The sequence below is a fragment of the Trachemys scripta genome, chromosome 9 (assembly GCF_013100865.1).
Source record: "Trachemys scripta elegans isolate TJP31775 chromosome 9, CAS_Tse_1.0, whole genome shotgun sequence".
In the NCBI taxonomy this organism is placed as follows: Eukaryota; Metazoa; Chordata; order Testudines; family Emydidae; genus Trachemys; species Trachemys scripta.
Genome location: NC_048306.1, coordinates 58,557,897 through 58,582,268, shown reverse-complemented (window position 1 = coordinate 58,582,268; position 24,372 = coordinate 58,557,897). Strand labels below are relative to the sequence as shown.

Below are 24,372 nucleotides of genomic sequence, written 5' to 3'. Positions count from 1 at the left end.
AGTGGTTAGGGCACTCCCCTGGGATGTGAGAGACCCAGGTACCCACCCTGCCATATTCAGAGCTGGGACTTGTCTCTACGTCTCCCACCACCCAGGTGAGTGCCCAAACTAATGGGCTATTGGCTATTCCAGGAATCTTTCTCTCCCTCCCTCACCTGGACCTGAGAAATCTTCCTTGTAACATTTTGGCGAAACAGATACATTGCCACAAAACATTTTGGTTTCGATAAAAAAGCATTTCCCATCCAAAATAATTTTGTTTTTTAAAAAATGCAACTAGCTCTATTGCCTCCTGTTCTGCATCCTGTAGCATGCACAAGATCCCCTGCCTTTTTTGTCCATGTACTATTTGTACTGGTACCAAACCAAAAAAAAAAAATAGTAACACAGGATGTGATCAACTATGCCTGGAAAAATATAATCAACCTCAGGTGCATATCATAGCCGATGCTGGGCTATACAGCACAGTGGATGGATACAGAGATAATATTTCAGAAGAGATTATTAACATGACTGAAGACGGGGTATTGGGTATAATAAATAACTTTGTCATTGAACCATATGTAACGCCAACAGACCTTGGTCGGTGGCGGGTGGGATTGAACCGGGAACCTCTGGAGCTTAGTGCGTGAACCTCTACCACATGAGCTAAAAGCAAACTGGCTGTTAGCTAGGGCTGTAGAGCAGACTCATTAATTGCTCTCTCTCTAAGTGGTTTCAGTGCCACTAGATGGGACAGAACACCACACCCAGAAGGTGTGTGGGTTACACGTACACCTCTTCCCCGATATAATGCGACCCGATATAACACGAATTCGGATATAACGCGGTAAAGCAGTGCTCTGGGGGGGTGGGGCTGTGCACGCCAGCGAATCAAAGCAAGTTCGATATAACACCTATAATGCGGTAAGATTTTTTGGCTCCTGTGGACAGCGTTGTATCGGGGTAGAGGTGTACACAGAAGTTTTCTCCTTTCCCATCCTCCTCAGGGACTGTTCATGCCACCCGCCTTCCAGAGGCTAGCACTGCACAATGGGGTTACAGAAAATCAGGATTCACACCCCCCTCTACATTGGATTAGACTGTTTGGGGACACTTCCCTAACCAAATCATAACGGGAAGAGTCCTGTGTTTTCTTTGACCTCTTAGGAAGGAAGCCCCCAAAGGTTCACAGACTCGCATAGATGTCTAGGCCGTTATTCTTAGTCATGTCCCTGATGAAAGCCCATAAATGTTGTTCTCCAGAGGTTAAGGTTAATGGGAAAGTCTCTGACCCAACAAATCAGGGTGGACTTGTAGGGAAAAGACAGCTGGACATTCCCTTGGTAGTGATTATCACAGTGCAGGATACAAAGATTTTCCTTATGGTCCCTTGCTTTTACTTCTTCATGCATTTTTTTTAAAATGATCTTTTAGGGTTGAAGTTTTCCAGGCTTCGTTTCTGCCAGAGCAAAGCTTTTACTTTGAATGTTTGAAGTGAATAGGGTTACCATTCGTCCGGATTTACCCGGACATGTCCTCCTTTTTGTACTAAAAATAGCGTCCGGGGGGAATTTGTAAAGCACTCACAATGTCCGGGATTTCCCCCCTCCCCCCGGCAGAGCAGACCGAGCGGCTGGGAGGGCTGCAGGAAAGTCCCGGGCTGGACTCCGGAGCAGCTGGAGAGGACCTCCGCCTCCCCCCCTCCCTGCATTCTGAGCAAGTGTCTCAGCACAAAGTGCAGCCCTCCCCTTTTGCAACTGGGAGCGGTTTCTGCCATGCAGCGTAGCAAAACGGGAGCGAGAGCACTTTGTGCTGATACAAGGGCAGCTCTCCCCTGCAGCCCGGTCCGGACCAGGGACCGGGTTTTGTTGTGCAGGGCCAGGGACCGGGTTTTGTTGTGCTGGGGAGCTCAGCCACGTGTCCGGCTGGTACAGAGCCCAACACCCTGTTCTGAGCAGCAGGGTAAGGGGGCAGGAGAAGGGGCAGGGAGGTTCTGGAGGGGGCAGTCAAGAAACGGGGGGGGCTTTTTGGGGGGAGTGGAGAAAGTTTTGGGCAGTCAGGGTACAGGTAAGGGGTGGGGTTCTGGAGGGCAGTTAGGAGCAGGGGTCCCAGGAGGGGGCAGTCAGGGGACAAGGAGCAGGGTGGGGGGCTGAGAGTTCTGAGGGGGAGCTGTCAGGGGGCAGGCGTGGGGAGAGGGATCGGAGCAGTCAGGGGACAGGGAGCAGAGGGGTTTAGATGGGTTGGGAGTTCTGGGGGGGGCTGTCAGGGGGCAGGAGTGCGGAGAGGGATCGGAGTAGTCAGGGGACAGGGAGCAGAGGGGTTTAGATGGGTTGGGAGTTCTGGGGGGGGGCTGTCAGGGGGTGGGGAGTGGTTGGATGGGGCGTGGGAGTCCCAGGGGTCTGTCTGGGGGTGGGGGTGTGGATAAGGGTTGGGGCAGTCAGGGGACAAGAGGCAGGGAGGCTTAGATAGGGAGTGGAGTCCTGGGGGGCAGTTAGGGGCAGGGGTCCCAGGAGGGGGCAGTCAGGGGACAAGGAACGGGGGGAGGGTGAGGGGTTCTGGGGGGGCGGGAAGTGGGAGGGGCAGGGGCGGGGCTAGGGCGGGGCTCCTCCCGTCCTCTTTTTTTCTTGCTGAAATATGGTAACCCTAGAAGTGAACCTCCTCTGATGTTACTGAATCATGAGTGGGTGCAGGGAAGGACTATTGTCCCCATGGTTATAAGGACTTGCTGCTCTGTTTTATCACACAGATCATTGAAAAATGACTCAACCATGGCATGTAAATAGTCCTGAGTGAGGAGTATGTCCAAGACTAAGTTTTAAACAAATTGTTTGGAAAGTAAGAAAGTTGCGACCATTTGAAAATTACATACTGAATACACGCAGTAGAATCATTCCTTAAATGCAAGTGATTGTTCGCCCAAAGAGCTGGGCTGAGCATATGTGCATTTTTTCCAAAGTAAGCACTTTTTGATATATGTTAATAACCAGTTGACCCTAAGCTTAAGCATTTATTTTCCTTTGAGGACTTACTTAAAGAGGCTTAAGTGCTAATTTTAACCACCCTAAAAGCAGCATAAAATCTTAGGTCACTGTGGGGTACTTTCTGTTCTGAAAAGTGGCTCTGTAAAAATGCTACCATTGGGTTCCATTTTTGTATCTCAAGGGCTTCCTTAGCAAATATGACCTGGTGCCACAAATGTGCTCTGAGATCTAAAGTGCATGCTCTGTTCTTTCAGGCTAATGCATAATCACCAGTAACAACAACTCTCTGATCCAAAATCTGCCTCATTTACCCAGCACCTCTCGCTGTCTCAAACTGGGGTGGATCAGATGCAATAGAAAGCACAGTTTGGGTGTGCAGTTGGCACTTAGTAATTCTGTTGATGAAGCATGAGCGAGAATGGACTTGGCTTCTTGTCACTTCGCTGCTTCTGAAGGGCTCTAAAGCAATAAAATCTGATTTGGGGCCTAGTCAGCAGAGATGACTCTGAATACACAGAGAGTGCAGGGCAGATCATTTCAGTAAGGAGGTGCCGTTTGAAATAGTCACTATTCAGCCCTATGAACTGCACTAAGAAATGAATGTGCTTTAAATTCTTATGCTACTGCAAGGATTTGAAGGTTCTTATTCACACTAGAATAAGAACCAGATTGAGGCTTTAAACTGGGCCCATACTGGGACAAGGAGGGGCTACACTGCAGCATGAGCCCCTGGAAACCAGGAGTTCACACAACAGTGTCAGCCTTCCAAAGCTTGGAACATGCTGTCTTTTGCTGGACACTGTGAGTGTGCGTGCAGGGAAGGCAGCATGGTTCTGTCCTCCTCCTGTTCACAGTGGGGTGACTTGTGCCATTTGTGGCAGTGATCTGGAACAAGGCCTGTGCTCAGAGTGCTAGTTGAGTGAAATGCTTCTGTTGGAGGTAACTGGTTGCCAATGCTTTACTTGCTCTGTTCCCAGCTCATCAGCGATGGCAGCGTGGTATACGCAGAAGCCCTCTGGGATCATGTCACCATGGATGACCAAGAGCTGGGATTCAAGGCTGGCGATGTCATCGAAGTGATGGATGCTACCAACAAGGAGTGGTGGTGGGGGAGGATCCTGGACAGCGAAGGCTGGTTTCCAGCCAGCTTTGTACGGGTAAGGACCTAAACATTGTTTTTAACCCCAGTCTGTTAACACCAGCTCCCTGATAGGAGTGCCCCAAGCACTTCCATGGTTGGATTTGGTGTAGAATGTGCTGGTGATCAGAGCCATGTACATTGTTGTTTCTCTTTAATAATGCTGTGCTAGGGTTACCAACCCTCCTGGTTTCGCCGGGAGTCTCCCGGAATCAGACTCTATCTCCCGGAGGCTACTGAAGCCAAACTGGGAGATTTTAGGCCGCTAAAAGTCTGGTGGCGCAGCGGGGCTAAAGCAGGCTGCCCCACTCCCTGAAGTGGCCAGCATGTCCCTGGTGGTGGGGGGTGGGTAAGGAGTCTCCGCACACTGCCTCTGCCCTGAGCACCGATTCCGCAGCTCCCACTGGCCGGGAACTGTGGCCAATGGGAGCTGCGGGGGCGGTGCCTGCACCCCTCACCCCTCCCACACTCCAAACCACTGCCTAGCCCTGAGCTCCCTTCCAGAGCTAGCACCCCATACTGTCTCCACACTCTGAACCCCCTCCCACATCCCAATCCCCTGGCCCAACTCTGAGCCCCCTTCCACACCCAAACTCCCTCCCAGAGCTTGCACCCCACACCCCCTCCTGCCTCCCAACCCTCTGCCCCAGGCTCAGCCCCTCCTACACTCCGAACATCTTGGCCCCAGACCAGAACCCACACCCCCTCCTTCACCCCAACCCCCTGCCCCACTGAAAGTGAGTGAGGGTGGGGAAGAACGAGCGCTGGAGGATGGAGTGAACGGGGTGGAGCAGGAGCAGGGTTTCAGGGAAGGGGCGGGGCAAGGATATTTGGGTTTGTGTGATTAGACAGTTGGCAACCCTATGCTGTCCTGAACTGAAGCCTCAGTGGATCTCTCCATTTGTCATGGTAGGCCCAAATCCCCAGCGACTGTAAAGCATCATAGTTGAATTGAAATCAATGGAGCCATGCCGAACCTACACCAGCTGAGGATCTGGCCCTACAAGCCCCATTTATTGGATGTGACAGACTTAGTGGACAAAATGTGAGCTCCAGAAGTGTAGTCTGTGGTTTGGATAGTGCAGAAGTGGGATTCCTTACTGCTGGTTTGCTGGGCCATCCGAGTTCTCCTTACTTATGGGGGAGAACAAGAGCCCAGGCAGATTCAGTGCATAGGCCACATATTTTCCTTCCCTTTCCAGGTAAGAGGGAATTTTCATTCCATTGTGTGAGCTGCAGTTCTCAGTATGGAATCCCAGCTCTGCTTCAGTACGACTACATTAACTGAGAATTGATATGGGGAAATTCAGGTCTGTCAGGATACCTGGATTCTCAGTTATTTGTCCTCACGCAAATTACCTGATACAAATTATGTATTTATGCCTATAGCAAAAGTCCTGGTTGGGAGTCTGACTGATTGGGACATAAAAGTTTTGAAATCTTTTGCTAGGGCTGTGCAGGAGGCAAAGAAGAGGTTCCTTGTCTCCTCCTTAGCATCCTTAGTCCCTAGCCGAAGACCTGTTCCAGATGATAAAATGTTGTAGTTTGTAAATAAGATCACTTGGATGTGGAGCCAGTTCTGACCTTCCATGGGGACAGAACTGGTTTCTGGAAAGTCTTTTCTGCTTGAGCGCCACACTGAGGTTGCATTGGAGGAGCTTCAGGTTGTTGTCTATAAGTTGGACCCATGTCCCTCCTGAGTGGTAAAAACCTGTGGTGAGACAGCGTATCTGTTGCTGACAGGCATTGTCAGTGCTGGCCTTTAAAAGGGCAGGATGCCAACTTCTCCTACTGCAATAGTTGATGGCTCCTTGCTCAGGCAACTCAAGCATTGCCAATTATCACTTGACCTCTGATCTATTTCAGGTAAGAGCTTTAGGGAAGGGAGTATCAAAGCAACTCCAGCTAATCTGAACTCTCAGACTTCCTTGATTCTACGCAGTCGTTTTAGTTGTGGGTCTAACATGGAGTTTGCACTGGTTTGCTGGTCCATGCTCTCCTGCTAGCAATGAAGGAAAATCGGCGTCCCACATCTTTGATCCATCAGCTTTTGTCAATAATGTTGACAATGTGTCAATAATGTGTGGGTATAGATGTGATAATCCTATCTTAATAAATTTTAACTATGTAGAAATCTAAACAAACTCTTTGTATCATTGCAATATTTGTAGCACTAAAATGGCTGAAGTGGAATGGACATTTGCAAAATGATGTTGCATGTTCCTTACTTGAATTTTCTTTGTTCTTTCCTAAGCATTTTATATGATATTTTTCTAAATGGTATTAGATATCCAAATGGGGTAACCTGAGACAGTTAAATATGCGCTATGGCAGTACTGTATAAAAGAACTGAATTGAAAATTGCCTGGAACTACCTAATAGTGATTTTAGTACAGCTGATAAGGTAGACTGTGTACAGCAAGTCCTCTACGAAAATGTCTGATATTTTTGCCACTATTCGTGCTGTGCTGCCATCTAGTGGCCATACTGAAAGAAGCATGAGTCTCATATTAAATGTGTCAAGTATCAGAGGGGCAGCCGTGTTAGTCTGGAGCTGTAAAAAGCAAGAAAGAATCCTGTGGCACCTTATAGACTAACCGATGTATTGGAGCATAAGCTTTCGTGGGTGAATACCCACTTCGTCAGACGCAGCCTTGAGCTGTCTCTTCATATGGCATTACTTGCCCACTGGCATCTGTATTCAATTCATATAAAGAAATGTTTTATTACTGTTATTTACCTTGTAAGTAATGAGTGTCCTTTAATTTACTCCTTAACAAAGACTATCAAAGCAGAATTTATCTATTGATTTATTCCCCTAAACCCACCCCATAAAAACCCTCAGACTTGACTAGTAAATCATTTACTGAGGTGCTTTCCCTTGATTTATATGTATTTCCTCACATCACATCTGTGATCCTTCCATCCAAGAGGGAGCCCATCAATGTCACACCTTAGTTAACAGGAGCAGTGGCTGGGTGACATGAAGGCATCCCCCAGGTGCTGAATACCTATCCTCTGCCATATTCTCAGCCCCTCCAAGGTCTATGGAGTAAACGGCAAGGTCTACTGACTGAAACTAACTATCCCTATCACTAGAACTCCCTCCACCCTCCCCTGGCCAATCTCTGGGCCCAGGTTCTGGATATTTCATAGAATTAATTCTGGAGGACACTGACTAACCCATGTGTGGGCTCTAGGAATGTGACAGGGAGGAAGTGCCCATCACAGCAGCCTTGCTGTCCTCCAACATGTCCTTCTTGGTGGTAGAAGGATCTGAATTAGTGACCCAGGCAAGATGAGAGAGTAAAAACAGGGACTGTTACCCAGTGGAAACCCATGTGTGTTTGACACAGCTCCGAGTGAACCAAGATGAACCCATGGAAGACTATCCTATGAAGGCAGAGGACGGCAAAGAGGAGGATGCCAGCACCACCGCCCGGCGTTATGGAGTGGGGCAGACCAGCAAGGACCAAATGAGGACCAATGTTATCAACGAGATCATAAGCACAGAGAGAGACTACATCAAACACCTGAAGGACATCTGTGAGGTAACCAGGTTGTGAAAGGAGAGAATAAAGGGCAGATAGAATGGGTGTGACCCAAATGCATGAACTGAACCCACTTCAGAAAGGAGAGATCCCCAGCCCCCACCCTACTAAGCTGTCTTGTGCTCTTCTTCTCTCTCTAGCTGCAAATTACTCTTCTTCACTTAAGAAAAGAACCCTCGGTTAGCAGAGTTGTCTCTCTGTCATATACCTGTCATATACCCTCTGCCTACCCCCTCTGTAATCACTGTGCATGTTCAGGAAATGGAGAATACTGATTCATTCCAGGAATATCCCAAATGCCCCTTTTATTTGGAGCACAAAGAGGAGTCCTGATGAAATGTAATGAACTGAATTTCCCAAGCCAAGAAGACTAGAATACTAGCACCACTATATTCTTTATTACCCTGTTTCCCCGAAAATAAGACATCCTCCGAAAATAAGGCCTACTTACAGTTTTGCCTCTCGTTGTAATATAAGGCATCCCCCCGATAATAAGACCTCCCCGATAATAAGGCATCCACCGATAATAAGGCATTTTTCATTTCTGAAAAATAAGACATCCCCTGAAAATAAGACCTAGCGCATCTTTGGGAGCAAAAATTAATATAAGACACTGTCTTATTTTCGGGGAAACAGGGTAATAAATGGTGAGAGGTGGCATGAACAGAAATACCAGTTTTCATGCAATTCATATACTCATAGATCCAAACCCTGGGGAATGTTCGGCCTATTAGAGCATTCACTTCTGAACATGCTGAATATTCTGACATCTCCTTTAACAAGAGACATGCCATGTGGTGATGATTGGTGATAACAGCTTTGCATGGACATAGGACCTTTCCTCCCCAAACAAGTCGCAAAATACATATCTAAAACACCACTGAGCTGCAGCCTCATCCGGGATGGACAGAGGAAGCCAATTGGGGCGAAACAGAGACAGTTTTATCCAAGGACACTAGTATATTCAAACCCAGATCCTCAGCTTGTGTAAAACAGCATAACTCCATCAATGGAGCTATGTCGATTTATACCAGCTGAGGATCTGACCCTTTGTGTTTAACCAGAATATCTGGTACATATACAGTCAGTTAGTTATTTACCGGAGAAGATTCTATAGCGCAGGTTGTACCATTGAGCATGGGTTACAGTGTCATCCAAGGCATGTTTCTGATTATGGTTTGATTTCCATGTGTGCCATTTTTAGGCATGGTACCTTCAGAAATAGTAATAAAAGCACAGCGGACTCATACTAGAAAGGTATAGCGTTTTGATCTAAAACCCACTGCAGTCAATGAGAGTCTTTCATTGACTCCAGTGGTCTGTGGACCAGGCCTTTGAGCAAATACCCAACACACCTTGAAAATCTGACTTCCTCCCAGGGTTACATTAAGCAGTGCCGCAAGAGGGCTGACATGTTTACAGAAGAACAGCTGAAGACAATCTTTGGGAACATCGAAGACATTTACAAATGCCAGAAAAAATTTGTAAAAGCGCTGGAGAAGAAATTCAACAAAGACCATCCACACTTGAGTGAGGTCGGCTCCTGCTTCCTAGAATATGTGAGTTGATTTGCAGTGTCTTCATGGGAGAAGGCTAGCTGGGGAGATGATAGCTGGATAGAATTTTTAAGCTTTAGGTTTTTTAGAATTAAATCTGTAGCCCTTCTGGTTGCCAAGAAGACCTTCCCAATGTGACTCAATAAAAAGCTGCCTTGCTGAGTGCAATACCTCTCCATTGGGGGTGTAAACTCTGTAGCCTAATTTTGCCATTTGCAGGCCAATATTTTAAGTGTTTTACTCCTGATCATCAGTTCATCAGAAACGTCCATCTGGGTAGGGGATAGAGTGGCCTGTGGAGTACATGGGATGTTGGACGCATCCTAGCCTGTCTGATAAGTAGCATGTACCATAATTTTTAATTGGCTTCAGCCAGGAAAACATATAGGACATTTATCAGATCATATAGATATAGATCCATCATTGAGTGTATAGGCCTACCAGGGAGAGAAGTATATCAGCATGCCTGGCAGTACCCACTACCAAAGGGAACCACTACCAAGGCCAGGGTGAGGCGTGGAAGAGACTAGTGGTTGCCTAACGTGATCATTGCCCTTTATTCGACATTGGTGAGGCTTCATCTGGAGTACTGTGTCCAGTTTTGGGCCCCACACTACAAGAAGGATGTGGAGAAATTGGAAAGAGTCCAGCGGAGGGCAACAAAAATGATTAGGGGGCTGGAGCACATGACTTATGAGGAGAGGCTGAGAGAACTGGGATTGTTTAGTCTCCAGAAGAGAAGAATGAGGGGGGATTTAATAGCTGCTTTCAACCACCTGAAGGGGGGTTCCAAAGAGGATGGAGCTTGGCTGTTCTCAGTGGTGGCAGATGACAGAACAAGGAGCAATGGTCTCAAGTTGGGAGAGGTCTAGGTTGGATATTAGGAAACACTATTTCACTAGGAGGGTGGTGAAGCACTGGAATGCGTTACCTAGGGAGGTGGTGGAATCTCCTTCCTTGGAGGGTTTTAAGGCCCAGCTTGACAAAATCCTGGCTGGGATGATTTAGTTGGGAATTGGTCCTGCTTTGAGCAGGGGGTTGGACTAGATGACCTCCTGAGGTCCCTTCTAACCCTGATATTCTGTGATTCTATGATTCTACCAGGACAGGCGGGTGGAGTCCCTTTATTGAGAAGCAGGGTAGGTACTGTAGTTGTTTTGGGCAGAGGGGCCTGCAGTGGGTAGAGAATGGCTGAGCTCTGCACTGTGCAGCATTTTCAGGCCCAGACCCTGATATGAGAGAGATTACCACTAGGGGTTGCCTTTTCATTCCCATTTCAGCAAACAGAGTTCCAGATTTACTCCGAGTACTGCAACAACCACCCCAACGCCTGCGTGGAGCTGTCCCGACTCACCAAAGTCAACAAGTATGTCTACTTCTTTGAAGCGTGCCGCCTGCTTCAGAAGATGATCGACATCTCTCTGGATGGGTTTCTGCTGACTCCAGTGCAGAAAATCTGCAAGTATCCACTGCAGCTGGCTGAACTACTCAAATATACTAACCCCCAGCACAGGTAAGTGCAAAATGTCAGGGAACGACTTATACATGCATGGGAATGGGGAATTTGAGAACAGTTGTCTCAGAGTTACAGAAAAAGGATATTCATGGTAGCTGTATGTTATATTCACAATTGTTTAGCATGCCCTCTTACCAGATATCTCCTTTTCTATTAGGCAAACACTGAGCTTTCTCTACCTGTGTAGTAGGTACCACCCTACTGTTTGTTTAGTATCATGTTCATTTCCTTATTTGAGCCCCAAGAGTGATATTAGCACAGCCAATAGGCCTCATGAGTCAACGTGTGCTTCCTTTGCTGGCTGTGCAGGAGCACAGCACAAAATGCTGTAGATCCTACCAAAACAAAGGCTGTTTGTCTGGGAATCTGAACAAAGCCTGAGTTAGAAGTATCATGTCTGAAAGGATGGGCTCTTCGGCCAGAATTAGCCAGGATGTCTGAGCAGCCAGGCTGTGGCTAATACTGCAGGGTATAAGGGGAGTGGTGGACTTGGTCTGCTGCTGTCCTATGGCCCAGTGGATTCATGGTGAGCACAGACGTACATCTTCAGGCATCTAGCTTGCCCTCCCTGCCTGCAGTAACTGGGTACCATTGTGGAGATCTTCTCCATCGCATCAGGGACATGCACAGTTCATGCATTAGGTCTGGGCTGCTTCAGCCCCCTCTGCACAGTCACCCCCCAGCTTTGAAACCTGTTCCTGGGACACACTGCATGGGCATGTTTGTTCCATGATTTCGATTTTATGGAGTCAGGGTAATAGGCTTAAAAAATACCCGGCCAGATCCTCAGTTAGTGGGAATCATTGCACTTAAAATGTCTTCAGTGGGGCTACGCACATTGCTGAGGATGTGGCCCTTTGGCTCTAGAGAACTTGCCCTTGGGCATCATAACAATTTTAAGGCGCAGCAAACTTTGGGCCCATGTTTTTAAACAGAATCTCTTTACAGTTTTGACAGAATCTGTTCAAATTCTCATAGCGCAACCATTGATCAACTGTTTTTTTTAAGGAATCACAGTACAAGGAACGTATTTGTGTATAATAAAATGTGTCTCTTAATAATGCATCTGATATAACTAGAGTTACACAAATAAACCTGAAAATCTGTATTGGAGGAAAGTGATCATAGTGACACACTATGAATTGAGCTGAACTTTCAAGTTCCTAATGACCACACTGATGTTTCTCAGAATTACTTTGTGTGTGTGTTATTAAATTTGTAAACACTATGTTGTGAAACTAAATATATCTGGAAGGGGTTACTCAGAGTACGTGCCACAGTGGGTGCTCTGAGATTTTGGAAATAGTGTGTAAGGCAAGACACTCCAACGCTCTTCTTCCAGGGCTAGTGAGTGAGATGGTGGTAGCAGATGGTGTTTGGGTTGGTTGCAAGAGATTCTGTCCTACCACAAATAGATAATGCCTCCTGTTTGAAAGGGACCCATGCATTTCTAAATGGTCTTGGCCCCATGTCTGACAACTAAATCTTCAAATGTAATGGCATGAAAATATTGTGGCTTTAACAATTTCACTTAAAAAATAGTTTTTGTGATGGACAAAATAGTGGCTTTAAATCTCCAGAGAAAACAGTTACTTAGAATAACAAGTACTTTGCACCTGCTGGGTCAGATTTTCAGATACTCAGCGCTAACCATTCGGGCCTGGCTTTCCAAAGAACTCAGCTCCTTTCAAAATCTGACCTCTTATTTTCATGCCTAAATGAGAGATGAGTTCTTCTAAAAATGTGGCCCACGGGGCTCTCTATGTGACATTGTTCAAGTGCTTTAGAAATACAACCCAAGTGAGTGGCAGAACCAGAAATGGAACCCAGATTTCCAGCTCTGTGCTCCAGTTCACTAGACTCTAGAGTTGCAGCACTTTCGGATTCCAGTCTGCTCATGTAGATGTGCCTAATGAAATCTGTTTCGCCCTAGGGATTTTAAAGATGTTGAAGCTGCCTTAAATGCCATGAAGAACGTTGCTCGACTGATCAATGAGAGAAAAAGGAGGCTGGAGAACATAGACAAAATTGCCCAGTGGCAGAGTTCCATAGAGGACTGGGAGGTGAGGGGACTCAAGTGCCACACAGAGTGAATGGGGCCCCCAAGTGATTATTTTATATGGCTCACTAGCCCAATCACATTCTGTCACACTCATGCTTGTTGATTCACCTTCTCCTGATAGGGTTGGAGGAACTCTGAAAGACCTGAGCTAGCCTGATACCCTTCTACAGCTTTGTACAGCTCTCTGGGTACTGTTTACCAGACATCCTTGCTCTTTGCAGAAGGAAATTGGCACATGTTGCTTACTGAAATTCCAATAAATCATTTATTATTTGAATAATTTTCAAGCATTATTGAGGCAGGCAGAGCTGGCATCTAGGCGACATCCTTGAGAGGGCTACCAGGCCCTGACAGATAAAATGGCATCTGAATTTTCCTATAGTATTTGTACACGCTCAGAAAAGCTCTTTTTAAAACCAGTTTTATTTATTTATTTTTTAAATAAACAAAACTGCCTGTTTTTTAGAGCTGAGCAAATGTATTTTGATTAAATTATCCTTTTTTTCCCCCCTCATCAGCTGGTGTAAACTAATGTAGCTCCTCTGAGGGCAGAGGATTTGGCTCAGCAGATGAGCAGATGATCCAAACCTGGCAAATGGGGCTGAATCCAGAACAAAATTTCATTTTCTGCATATGCCCAGCCAAATTGGTGCTCAATGGATGTGAGAGGGACAGCATCCCTCACTCTCATGGGAGGCAGGGATTGTGCTCCAGTGTTGTGATGGAATGAGATCATGCTATGATAACTGGACCTACACATTTACCCTAATTGTGAGTTCAATTGTAAAATAGTGCGTTTATGTTCATAAGGTGTCACAATAACCTAGAACAACAAATGTTGATGGGAAAAGGTGCAAAAGGGAAACAGGCTGAATCAGTCCAAACAAAAAGGCCTCCTGATATAACTCAAGGAGTGTGTTAAGAGAAGTGTGCAACCAGAAATCAGTGAACCAAAATTGGTATGTCAGAAACTAGGCTTAACTGGTGGACAAAATAATGAGGGTATGCACTATCCACCCATAATTCCCTTTCGGAGGTCCTTAAAGAAAGAGACGTTGGGGGGGAAATTGGCTACTGGAGCAAGCTTCACCATCATGGCTACTACTCCCCACCATCTCCTGGGATCCTGGGCCTTCATCATCCTGATCCTGGAGCTGTCCTGAGCAGACCAGGCCAGGGAGAGCGACCTAGGGGACGTCACCACCACTGCCAGCTCCAGCTGAATCCCAAACACCACCTGAGATGAAACAGGATCGGACTTTAACAGCAGCAGCAGCTCCAGCTCATCTCAACTAACTTCTTCTCTCTTCCCCAAAAGGACAGTTATGACCATAGAATCATAGACTTTAAGGTCAGAAGGGACCATTATGATCATCTAGTCTGACCTCCTGCACAACGCAGGCCACAGAATGTCACCCACCCACTCCTGTATCAAACCTGTGTCTGAGCCATTGAAGACCTCAAATCATGGTTTAAAGCCTTCAAGGTGCAGAGAATCTTCCAGCAAGTGACCCGTGCCCCACGCTGCAGAGGAAGGTGAAAAAAACCCAGGGCTTCTGCCAATCTGCCCTGGAGAAAAATCCTTCCCGACCCCAAATATGGCAATCAGCTAAACCCTGAGCATGTGGGCAAGACTCACCAGCCAGCACCCAGAAAAGAATTCTCTGTAGTAACTCAGATCCCATCACAAGCCATTGGGCATATTTACCGCTAGTAGTCAAAGACGAATTGATTGCCAAAACTAGGCTATCCCATTATAGCATCCCCTCCATAAACTTATCAAGCTTAGTCTTGAAGCCAGATATGTCTTTTGCCCCCACTATTCCCCTTGGAAGGCTGTTCCAGAACTTCATTCCTCTGATGGTTAGAAACCTTCGTCTAATTTCAAGTCTAAACTTCCTGATAGCCAGTTTATATCCATTTGTTCTTGTGTCCACATTGGTACTGAGCTTAAATAATTCCTCTCCCTCCCTGGTATTTATTCCTGTAATATATTTATAGAGAGCAGTCATATCTCCCCTCCGCCTTCTTTTGGTTAGGCTAAACAAGCCAAGCTCTTTGAGTCTCCTTTCATATGACAGGTTTTCCATTCCTCAGATCCTCTAGTAGCCCTTCTCTGAACCTGTTCCAGTTTGAATTCATCCTTCTTAAACATGGGTGACCAGAACTGCACACAGTATTCCAGATGAGGGCTCACCAGTGCCTTGTATAACGGTACTAACACTTCCTTATCTCTATTGGAAATACCTCGCCTGATGCATCCCAAGACCGCATTAGCTTTTTTCACGGCCATATCACATTGGCAGCTCATTGGCAGATCCTGTGATCAGTCAATACTCCGAGGTCCTTCTCCTCCTCTGTTACTTCCAACTGATGCCTCCCCAGCTTATAACAATAGTTCTTGTTATTAATCCCTAAATGCATGACCTTGCACTTTTCACTATTAAATTTCATCCTATTACTATTACTCCAGTTTACAAGGCTATCCAAATCTTCCTGTATGATATCCCGGTCCTTTTCTGTATTGGCAATACCTCCCAGCTTTGTGTCATCCGCAAACTTTATTAGCACATTCCCACTTTTTGTGTCAAGGTCAGTAATAAAAAGATTAAATAAGATTGGTCCCAAAACTGATCCCCGAGGAACTCCACTACTAACCTCCCTCCAGTCTGACAATTCACCTTCCAGTACGACCCGTTGTAGTCTCCCCTTTAACCAGTTCCTTATCCACCTTTCAATTTTCATATTGATCCCCATCTTTTCCAATTTAGCTAATAATTCCCCATGTGGAACCGTATCAAATGCCTTACTGAAATCGAGGTAAATTAGATCCACTGCATTTCCTTTGTCTAAAAAATCTGTTACCTTCTCAAGGAAGGAGATCAGGTTGGCTTGGCACGATCTACCTTTTGTAAAACCATATTGTATTTTGTCCCAATTACCATTTACCTCAATGTCCTTGACTACTTTTTCCTTCAAAATTTTTTCCAAGACCTTGCATACTACAGATGTCAAACTGACAGGCCTGTTGTTGCCCAGATCACCTTTTTTTCCTTTCTTAAAGATAGGAACTATGTTAGCAATTCTCCAATCATATGGTACAACCCCTGAGTTTACAGATTCATTAAAAATTCTTGCAAATGGGCTTGCAATTTCGTGTGCCAGTTCCTTTAATATTCTTGGATGAAGATTATCTGGGCCCCCTGATTTCGTCCTATTAAGCTGTTCGAGTTTGGCTTCTACCTCAGATGTGGTAATATCTACCTCCATATCCTCATTCCTATTTGTCATCCTACCATTATCCCTAAGCTCCTCATTAAATACTGAGGCAAAGTATTTGTTTAGATATTGGGCCATGCCTAGATTATCTTTAACCTCCACTCCATCCTCAGTGTTTAGTGGTCCCACTTCTTCTTTCTTTGTTTTCTTCTTATTTATGTGGCTATAGAACCTTTTACTCTTGGTTTTAATTCTCTTTGCAAGGTCCAACTCTACATGGCTTTTGGCCTTTCTAACTTTATCCCTACATGTTCTGACCTCAAGAAGGTAGCCTTCCTTGCTGATCACTCCCATCTTCCATTCCTTGTAGGCTTTCTGGTTTTTCTTAATCACCTCTCTGAGATGCTTGCTCATCCAGCTTGGTCTACAACTCCTGCCTATGAATTTTTCCCCCTTTCTTGGGATGCAGGCTTCTGATAGTTTCTGCAACTTTGACTTGAAGTAATTCCAGGCTTAATCCACCTTTAGATCCCCAAGTTCTTCAGTCCAATCCACTTCCCTAACTAATTTCCTTAATTATTTAAAGTTAGCCCTTTTGAAATAAAAAACCCTAGTAAACAGATCTATTTTTGTTTATCCTTCCATTTAGTTTAAACTGAATTAGCTCATCTTTGATACCATCTAAGAGATGTCAGACAAGGGGGCTTTTCCTTCTAAAAACTCTCTCCAGCTAAAGGGAAAGGGAACAAGAAATCTTCTTAAAATGAAAGCCTTACTTAATGCTTTATATTTCAACTGCTTTAACTGTTTTTCCTTCTTCTCTATGTCTTTAATAAAAGGCTAAGGATTTTTAATGGTGTGTTTGCCATAGTACTAAGCAGGCTGAGGTCTCTACATACTAAACCCTGAACTTTGTTTAATGCCGTTGAGTGTTGGACAGTGACTGGGTTATGTTAACGCCTTTGGCCCATTTATTCCATCTAAATTCATACAACAGCCCCTGCTCCTTTTTCACTCCATCCGCATTCACAGAGACGGCCTGCATCCAGGATGCACTAGTTTTGGTTCACTGATTTTTGGTTGCACATTTCTCTTGTTTACCAAGCTTGATCTTAACTCATTGAGTTATATCAGGAGGCCTTTTTGTTTGGACTGATTCAGTCTGTCTCCCCTTTGCACCTTTTCCCATCAACATTTGTTGTTGTAGGTCATTGTGACATCTTATGAACTTTCATCTAAGATCCAGGATGGTAGGTCAGGACCACACCATTTAACCAATCAAGCCCAGGCGCTCAATCAGATTGAATTCTTGTGATTCTTGGAACAAACTAACATGCTCTTTGTGGTGCTGCTGCTGCCACCAGGGTGAAGACGTCCTAGTCAGAAGCTCAGAACTCATCTATTCTGGGGAATTAACCAAAATCTCCCAGCCTCAAGCGAAGAGCCAACAGAGAATGTTCTTCCTCTTTGATCACCAGCTGGTCTGCTGTAAGAAGGTAACTTGAGGAGCCTGTTTCTACCTCTGTTGATTGATCTGCCCACTGAAGTCAAATCCCGCCTCAGTTCAGTTTTACTTTTTACATTCCCCTCCCCAGAATATCTTTAAAGAGGGTCAGTATGTAGGTTGGCAGGCTAAAGCTAGACATGTCTGTCTGTCGGTCAGGGGGCTGGAGTTGTGTATGTGCATACACAGCAATTTTTCCTGCCATGCTGGTCTACTGTGCATTTGATTGCAGATGATAAATGGAAGTAGCGGGTTCTTGACAGGCAGGTGTCCTGTGAAAGAGGAATAGGGTCACCAGATGTCCCAATTTTATAGGGATAGTCCCGAATTTTTGGTCTTTTTCTTATATAGGCTCCTATTACCCTCCACCCCCTGTCCCGATTTTTCACACTTGCTGTCTGGTCACTCTAGAGAGGAAAGCTGGGCATTGGTTTTTGTAGGATCAGCGTGAGTCTTAATTTTAAAAAAAATCAAATGCGTCAACATTGCCATCAATATTTTCGCTCTCAGCTAACACGGTTGTCATCAGCAGGAATTTAGGGCCAGATTACTGAATTGGTACCCAGAAGACAAAATGGCTGTGGCTGGGTACTTAACTTCCAGATCAATCAGTTTGGATACACTGCTCTCATAGGGAAAGTGTGGCATGTTACAGCTCCTATATTGGATTATAACGAACCCAAGGAGATGGCCTATTTAAATAACAGGAGGGATCACAGTCCTTAAAGCCGTCTGTCTTCCCTTTAGGGGCCAGACCCAAAGCCTACGGAAGTCAATGAGAGTCTTCCATTGACTTTGGCTCAGGCTCTAAGTAAGGATGGAACAACACATTTCACTTGGGGTCTTGCCTTTTGGCACTTCCCCCTGGATGGGTAGTATTGAAAGATCAGTTTTGTATTTTCTTCAGGGGAAGCACAATGTGCCCCACAGACTCTTTCCTCCCCATATGTTGTTCTTTATTGAAAGCTCTTTCAGAGTTTGAGCTAATTCACAGGCCTGGTTTTCAGGGTTGCTGAGCACTACAAGTTCCAGGTGATGTCAAATTGCTCAGCACCACTGAAAACCAGGCCCCCACATCAGTAGGCCAAGCGTCACTTGGCTTGTTTTCATTGGGAATGCTGTCTGGTCACAGCTACATGTGTAAATGCAAAGACTCAGATGTGGTTGTGACCTAGTGCGAAGGGAGACAGGGCTCTTCCTACAGCACGTCAGAAGTGACCACACCAAAGCTTTTCACTGAGCGCATGACCCATTTCACTATACCCACAATTCCTTACTTCAAGTGACTTAAACTAATGAGGGCCTTGCCTCAGACACTAGTGCTGGCTGTATTTTTCACCAGCAACATTAGCAGGAAAATCCAATCCTGCATTTTGTGGCTTCTTGAGATAGACTGTAGAGGCCAAATCCTGCTCCGTTACACTGTCCTAAATCTGGAGTAACAACGTTGACTAGTTGTCTGGCTTAGTAAGTACCCAGTGTCCCCGTGTCAGGGCAATGACAGGAACCTGTGCTTGCCTTTCAGACATCCTGGAAAGTGACATTGAATTACAGAAGCACTCTAGTACAGTTGACAGTAGTGGCAGCAGGGGTGAAAGTAACTCCAGACACTTACCGGTATGGGGCTGGGGCCAGCTCCGACCCCCAGAAGGGGCGGGGCCTCAGGTGGAAGGGGCAGGGCTGGGGGGGTCAGCATCCCCCAGCCAGCCCTTCCAGGCTGCCTGGCCCGCGCCGCCCGGGGCTCCAGTGGCAATTTAAAGGGCCTGGGGCTCTGGACGCCACTGCTGTGGTAGTGGCAGCGACGTCCGGAGCCCCGGGCCCTTTTAAATCGCCGGCCCCGAGGCAGCTGCTCCCTTTGCCTCCCCCCCACCCCCCGCCCGTGGGTGGCCGAGTGGGGGCAAAAGGGGCAAGGACGTTAAAGCTCTGTAGGCTCCTTTGCCGCGGCAGTGCTTTAACATTGCTGCGCTTCCCCAGTCGGTGGCCCTGCTGGTAGGGCCGCCGATGGAGGGGCGCAGCAATGTTAAAGTGCTGCCACGACAAAAGACCGTCCATGTCCCTGCTCCTTTTGCCTCCCCTGTGGGCGGCCCTGCCAGTACGGACCCTACTAGCAGGGCCGCCGACGGGGGAGGCAAAAGGGGCAGGGACATTAAAGCGCCGTGGCAGCGCTTTAATGTGGGCTGCATACAGGCCAATATGGGTTCTTACCAGTATGCTGTACTGGCTCACTTTCATCCCTGAGTGGCAGTACATATATCACACTGCTGTAAGTATAGTCCTGCCCAGACACAGGCTCCATCAGCTACAGAAACTGTTCCTGGGCCCTACCAGCTTGTTCTAAGACTGGAGCCAGCATCAGAAAGTGAGTTCCAAAAAGCCACAGTCAGGGCGAAGAGGCCTAGGTGTCATTGCTTTTTCTCATAAGGCAGCAGTGCACATCAGCAAGGTAACAGGTCGTCTGTTGTGGCTAGGAAGAGAAAGGAATTGTGTGCATGGAAATGGATATAGTTACAATGAACATAATCTCTTCCAGGATCTCCTGCGCCGGGACATCCTCTATTATAAGAGTCGGATCAACATGGATGACATGGAAATAGTGGACGTGGAGGATGGGAAGGATAAGGACTTCAATATCAGTGTTAAAAATGCATTCAAGCTGCTCTGCAGGGACCCTGAGGAAGTCCACTTATTCTGTGCAAAAAAGCCTGAACAGAAACAGCGCTGGCTCAAGGCATTCGAGAATGAAAGGAAACAGGTTCAGCTTGACCAGGAAACTGGTATGGCAAGGCTGTCTGTCTAGCAGGGCCCTCCATCACGCTGAACACAAATGTGTGCAAATGCAATACGTGCCCCTCCAGCCCAGGGCTGGGCTGCAGATGTATATATTTTGCATGATGTTTCTTTTCCCCTCTGCTCATCATACAAAGAATAGAGCAGAGAGCAATCACTGAAATGAGGTCTCAGGGAGCTGCTAAAATCTTTTGCTTAGCCTGCTTGAACTATTAAATAGTAAGTTATGTTAGTTTTGAATTATTCTTCCCTTTGGCAGGGTTAGAGACAGACTCGTCAATAGCCCAGCACAAGATTGATCCAGGATTCTATACATGACCACATGTTCTCTAGAGGGCAAATCCATCTCACCGTTTTCATACTTGGTCTAATGTGACCAGGGCCACACGAGCAGGGCCAACCCAGTGCGCCAAGTGTGCAGGCCATATGGTAGGCTGCCACTGACCATGCTAACCAAGGAGGCAGGGAGAACTGAGTGGGGGCGTAGCTGCCACAAAGTGAGGCACATGTTGCAATTGCTAAAAATTGGCAGCGCGCCCTGGGCAGCATACACTCTCCCTCAGCACCAGGGGCAATTCTGGCTGAATTCTACCCAGAATGTGTCCCGGGGCTCCTGCGGCAAGGTAGACCCCAATATGGGGCTGTGCCTGAAAAGCACAATCAAATCCATAGTGATGTGTTCATCCCCTCACTTCCCTCTTCATGAGCCCCACTGTTTGTAGGAGGAACTAGGTGGAGCCCTAAGCGGTACAGCTGCTAACAGGTTCGGTTTTGTCTTTAAGGTTTTTCAATCACAGAGGTGCAGAAGAAGCAGGCGATGCTGAATGCCAACAAACAGCACCACACCGGAAAGCCTAAGGGTGAGTGTGGCCCTTTCTTTTTCTCCTAAGCACATCTAAAAACCCGACTTCAAATAAGCTTGGGCTGATCAATGCATTATTTGCCCCTTCCCCCGGATTGTTCATCTTTGGGAGCTTGGTAAGTGTTACTCTTCTCCTACCACTGGGGGGAGGTAGGTTTTAAGATCTTTATTCCAGTGGCACAGGGTCACTTGGTGTGGTAGGGAAATTAATGAGAAGCAATTGCCCCTGTTTTAGCAATAGCCATTCTAATTTTCTGTCGCTCCGGGTTTATGGAGCCTAGGAACAAACCTGATCAACCTTAAGAGTAAAAAATACAAGCTGTAAATTGGATCAGCACATACAGTTCGGAAAACAAATATTTTAGTGAAGTCACGTTTAAATAAAAATCCAGATTCACTGATAAACGTGCTGCCCATTAAGCAATCTGAACTTGTCAATAAACAGGTGAGCAATGTTTCAGCATAACTTCCCAGTGACAGTATTTTTGTTTATAACAATATTTACAATTAGTTATTCTGCAGGTTAAGGTAGCATTTCAGTATTAAATAAAGAACACGGTGTTAAGAGTTAACCTCCAGTTCAGATCCCAATAGGGGTCCATAGCTAAACACAATGCTAAGGAATCTCACAGCGACTGTAGACCTTGAAAATAAACCAGACTCTAGTGGCATCCAGTCAATATACCCTTTTAGCTGGATGGGAGACGTGACTTGTCACAAACTTTGATCCATCTCCCTACTCTTACTGCTAAGAGGGAAATGACTAAGGATTTCCACTGGTGGGTCTTGTTCCACTGGGGTTGAACAGGAATGTTAAAGATGGGGGTGACTAACACCTCACTAACTGCCTACTACCATATTGAGAGCTATTGTTTTCCTAGGTGAACTAGGAAATGCAGTTTTATGAGTATGTAATATTTTTGCTGGCTCAAGCCCTTCATCACTGATGGATGAGAAAGAAAATACAGAGAAAGAGTCATGACAGGGAAATAGGATCCCGGTGAAATTAATTGAACTGTCCGCAAGCTGTGGAAATTACTCAGCACTGTATTTTTCTATTGTCTCCCATTATATGGAAATTTTCCCCGAACAAGCTGATTTTACTGCATGTGATTAGTGTCAATCAAGTGATGCTAACAAAGTTCTGGGATAGGCCAGCTGGTAGGCTCAGAGAGGTGGAAAATTGCAGTACAATTCCCAGCAGCTCTCACCAAGTTGAAGACTTGGCAGCCTCAGCTAAGCCAGTGAGATTCAGCAACCCAATATTTCCTGGCTACAAGGGCCATTCTGTGTGTCTAATCATCGGTTCATATTCCAAAACCCCTAGTACAGTTCAAGGTAGCTAAATACAATTGGCAGCTTCTGTTTATGAGATTGTTGGATGGCATCTGGCTGGGGACTGGAATACCCCCCCCCCCTCAGCCCTAGAAGCCAGGTCTCTAAGCAATTTGAATGGGGCAGCTTGCAGGAAGAATGACAAGAGGAGTTTTAGGGGAACTCTTGGGGAAGTGAAAAGGGTTTAGATTGAGGTCTTTGCGGCAGGGGCAGTCTCTCTCTGTGTATGTTTGTGTGGTATTTGGCAGTGTTGCTGCTACCACAATAGAACAGTTAATTAAATACCCACCCTTTGCTGTACATGGAGATTGGCAGATGCAGATGATGTGTTCTTCAACAGCGTCTGTAGGCACCCAGGACAGAAAGCAGCAGCCTAACAAGGGAGGTTTAGCAGTAGCCGAAGGGAGGATGAGCTCTATGAGTTGCAGGGAAGTTTCCCCTCCTTATGCCTGTCCTGCCCTTCGTCATGCACGCTGCCTCCAGGTGAAGATTCACACCTGGGAAACTAGACTTTGTGGCTGCACTCCCTCTACTGTAGCTTGCCAAGGAATTCAGTCTCTTACCTTTCTATGGTTCCCTGGGTACTGTGTGGGGAATGAAACACAGGCTGGCAGTTTATTGCACAGTACTGCAAAAATCCAAGAAGGACAGTTCGGCTGTAATCCAGACTTGGAGCCAGATATTGCCAAGTATCATGGGAGTTTGGAAACAGGAGCCAGATCCAGTTGGCATAGGGTGCCCAGTCTCTCTCTAGTGCAGTGAACCAAGGCCTGGTCTACACCAAAAACTTAGGTCAACCTAGCTAGGTCACTCAGGGATGTGAAAAATTCACCCGAGAGAAGTAGTTAAGCCGATCTGAGCCCCAGTGTAGACAGCACTAGGTTGATGGAGGAATTCTTTTGCTGACCTAGCTACCGCCTCTTGGATTAACTACAGTGATAGAAAAACCCCTTCCATTGTTACACAATGGCGCTACGGCTGCAGTGCCGTAGCTGTGCCATTATAGTGTCTGTAGTCTAGACAAGCCCCTAACTCCAAACACTACTGAACCCCAAGGGCTTCCAAATCCAGATCCTATATCTAAATGCTGTGGACTGGGTCCACTGCTCAGTAAGACTTTGCAACGTTTAAACATTTACAAATACTTGCGTATTTACAACCTGCCACACAGGCTAATGTGCACAAGTGCAGGTCAGTTAACCAGTCTTCCAAGCATTCAGAATTGGGTGCTGTTTAAGTTTGTCAGCAGTAGAGCACTGTAATGGCATGTCTACACTGCAAAGAAAAATTCATGGCAGGCCCATACCAGTTGACTCGGGCTTGGGCTTTTGGGCTGTTTCATTGCAGTGTAGACTTCCGGGTTCGGGCTGCGAGGTGGGAGGGTCCCAGAGTTCGGGTGGTAGCTCGGAAGTCTACACTGCAATAAAACAGCCCCAAGAGCCCGAGTCGGCTGGTACGGCCTGCTGAGGGTTTTCCTTTGCAGTGTAGACATGCCTTAAGTGTCCAGCTTTGTCCTCGCATTGCTGCGCGTGGCTGCGGGCAACATTCTGAGGGCATGTGAGCATCTCTGAATTCCAGTCAACATTTGGGGCACTCCCAGACTATCGGCTTAATCCCCGAACTGCCTTTGGGGTTAGATAACTCAAAACAGAGTTATCTGTAACTGGCTGTTACTTATTATGGCTAACTCTGCCTCAGCTTTGAGAATGATTGTGTGGGAATCGGGCATGGGACTGTACCAGTCTAACATTTGCTCTTCCCTGTCTCATGGTCTAAACAGCTGTCACCAGGCCCTACTATGACTTTCTGATGCGTCAGAAGCACCCTTCTCTGCCTACCAACCTCCCCCAGCAGCAAGTCTTCATGCTGGCAGAGCCCA

The 24,372-nt window shown here is 46.4% G+C and overlaps 1 protein-coding gene across 1 annotated transcript in view; it reads left to right on the top strand.

Annotated features, from left to right (window-relative positions):
• Nucleotides 1–24,372, top strand: part of LOC117882592 — a 353,010-nt gene that overhangs the window by 327,009 nt on the left and 1,629 nt on the right. Inside the window, 9 exon segments of the mRNA XM_034781083.1 lie at nucleotides 3,941–4,120; nucleotides 7,458–7,652; nucleotides 9,032–9,211; nucleotides 10,489–10,721; nucleotides 12,658–12,787; nucleotides 17,370–17,501; nucleotides 20,040–20,283; nucleotides 21,079–21,156; nucleotides 24,274–24,371. Of these exon segments, the coding sequence (XP_034636974.1) occupies nucleotides 3,941–4,120; nucleotides 7,458–7,652; nucleotides 9,032–9,211; nucleotides 10,489–10,721; nucleotides 12,658–12,787; nucleotides 17,370–17,501; nucleotides 20,040–20,283; nucleotides 21,079–21,156; nucleotides 24,274–24,371 (1,470 nt within the window).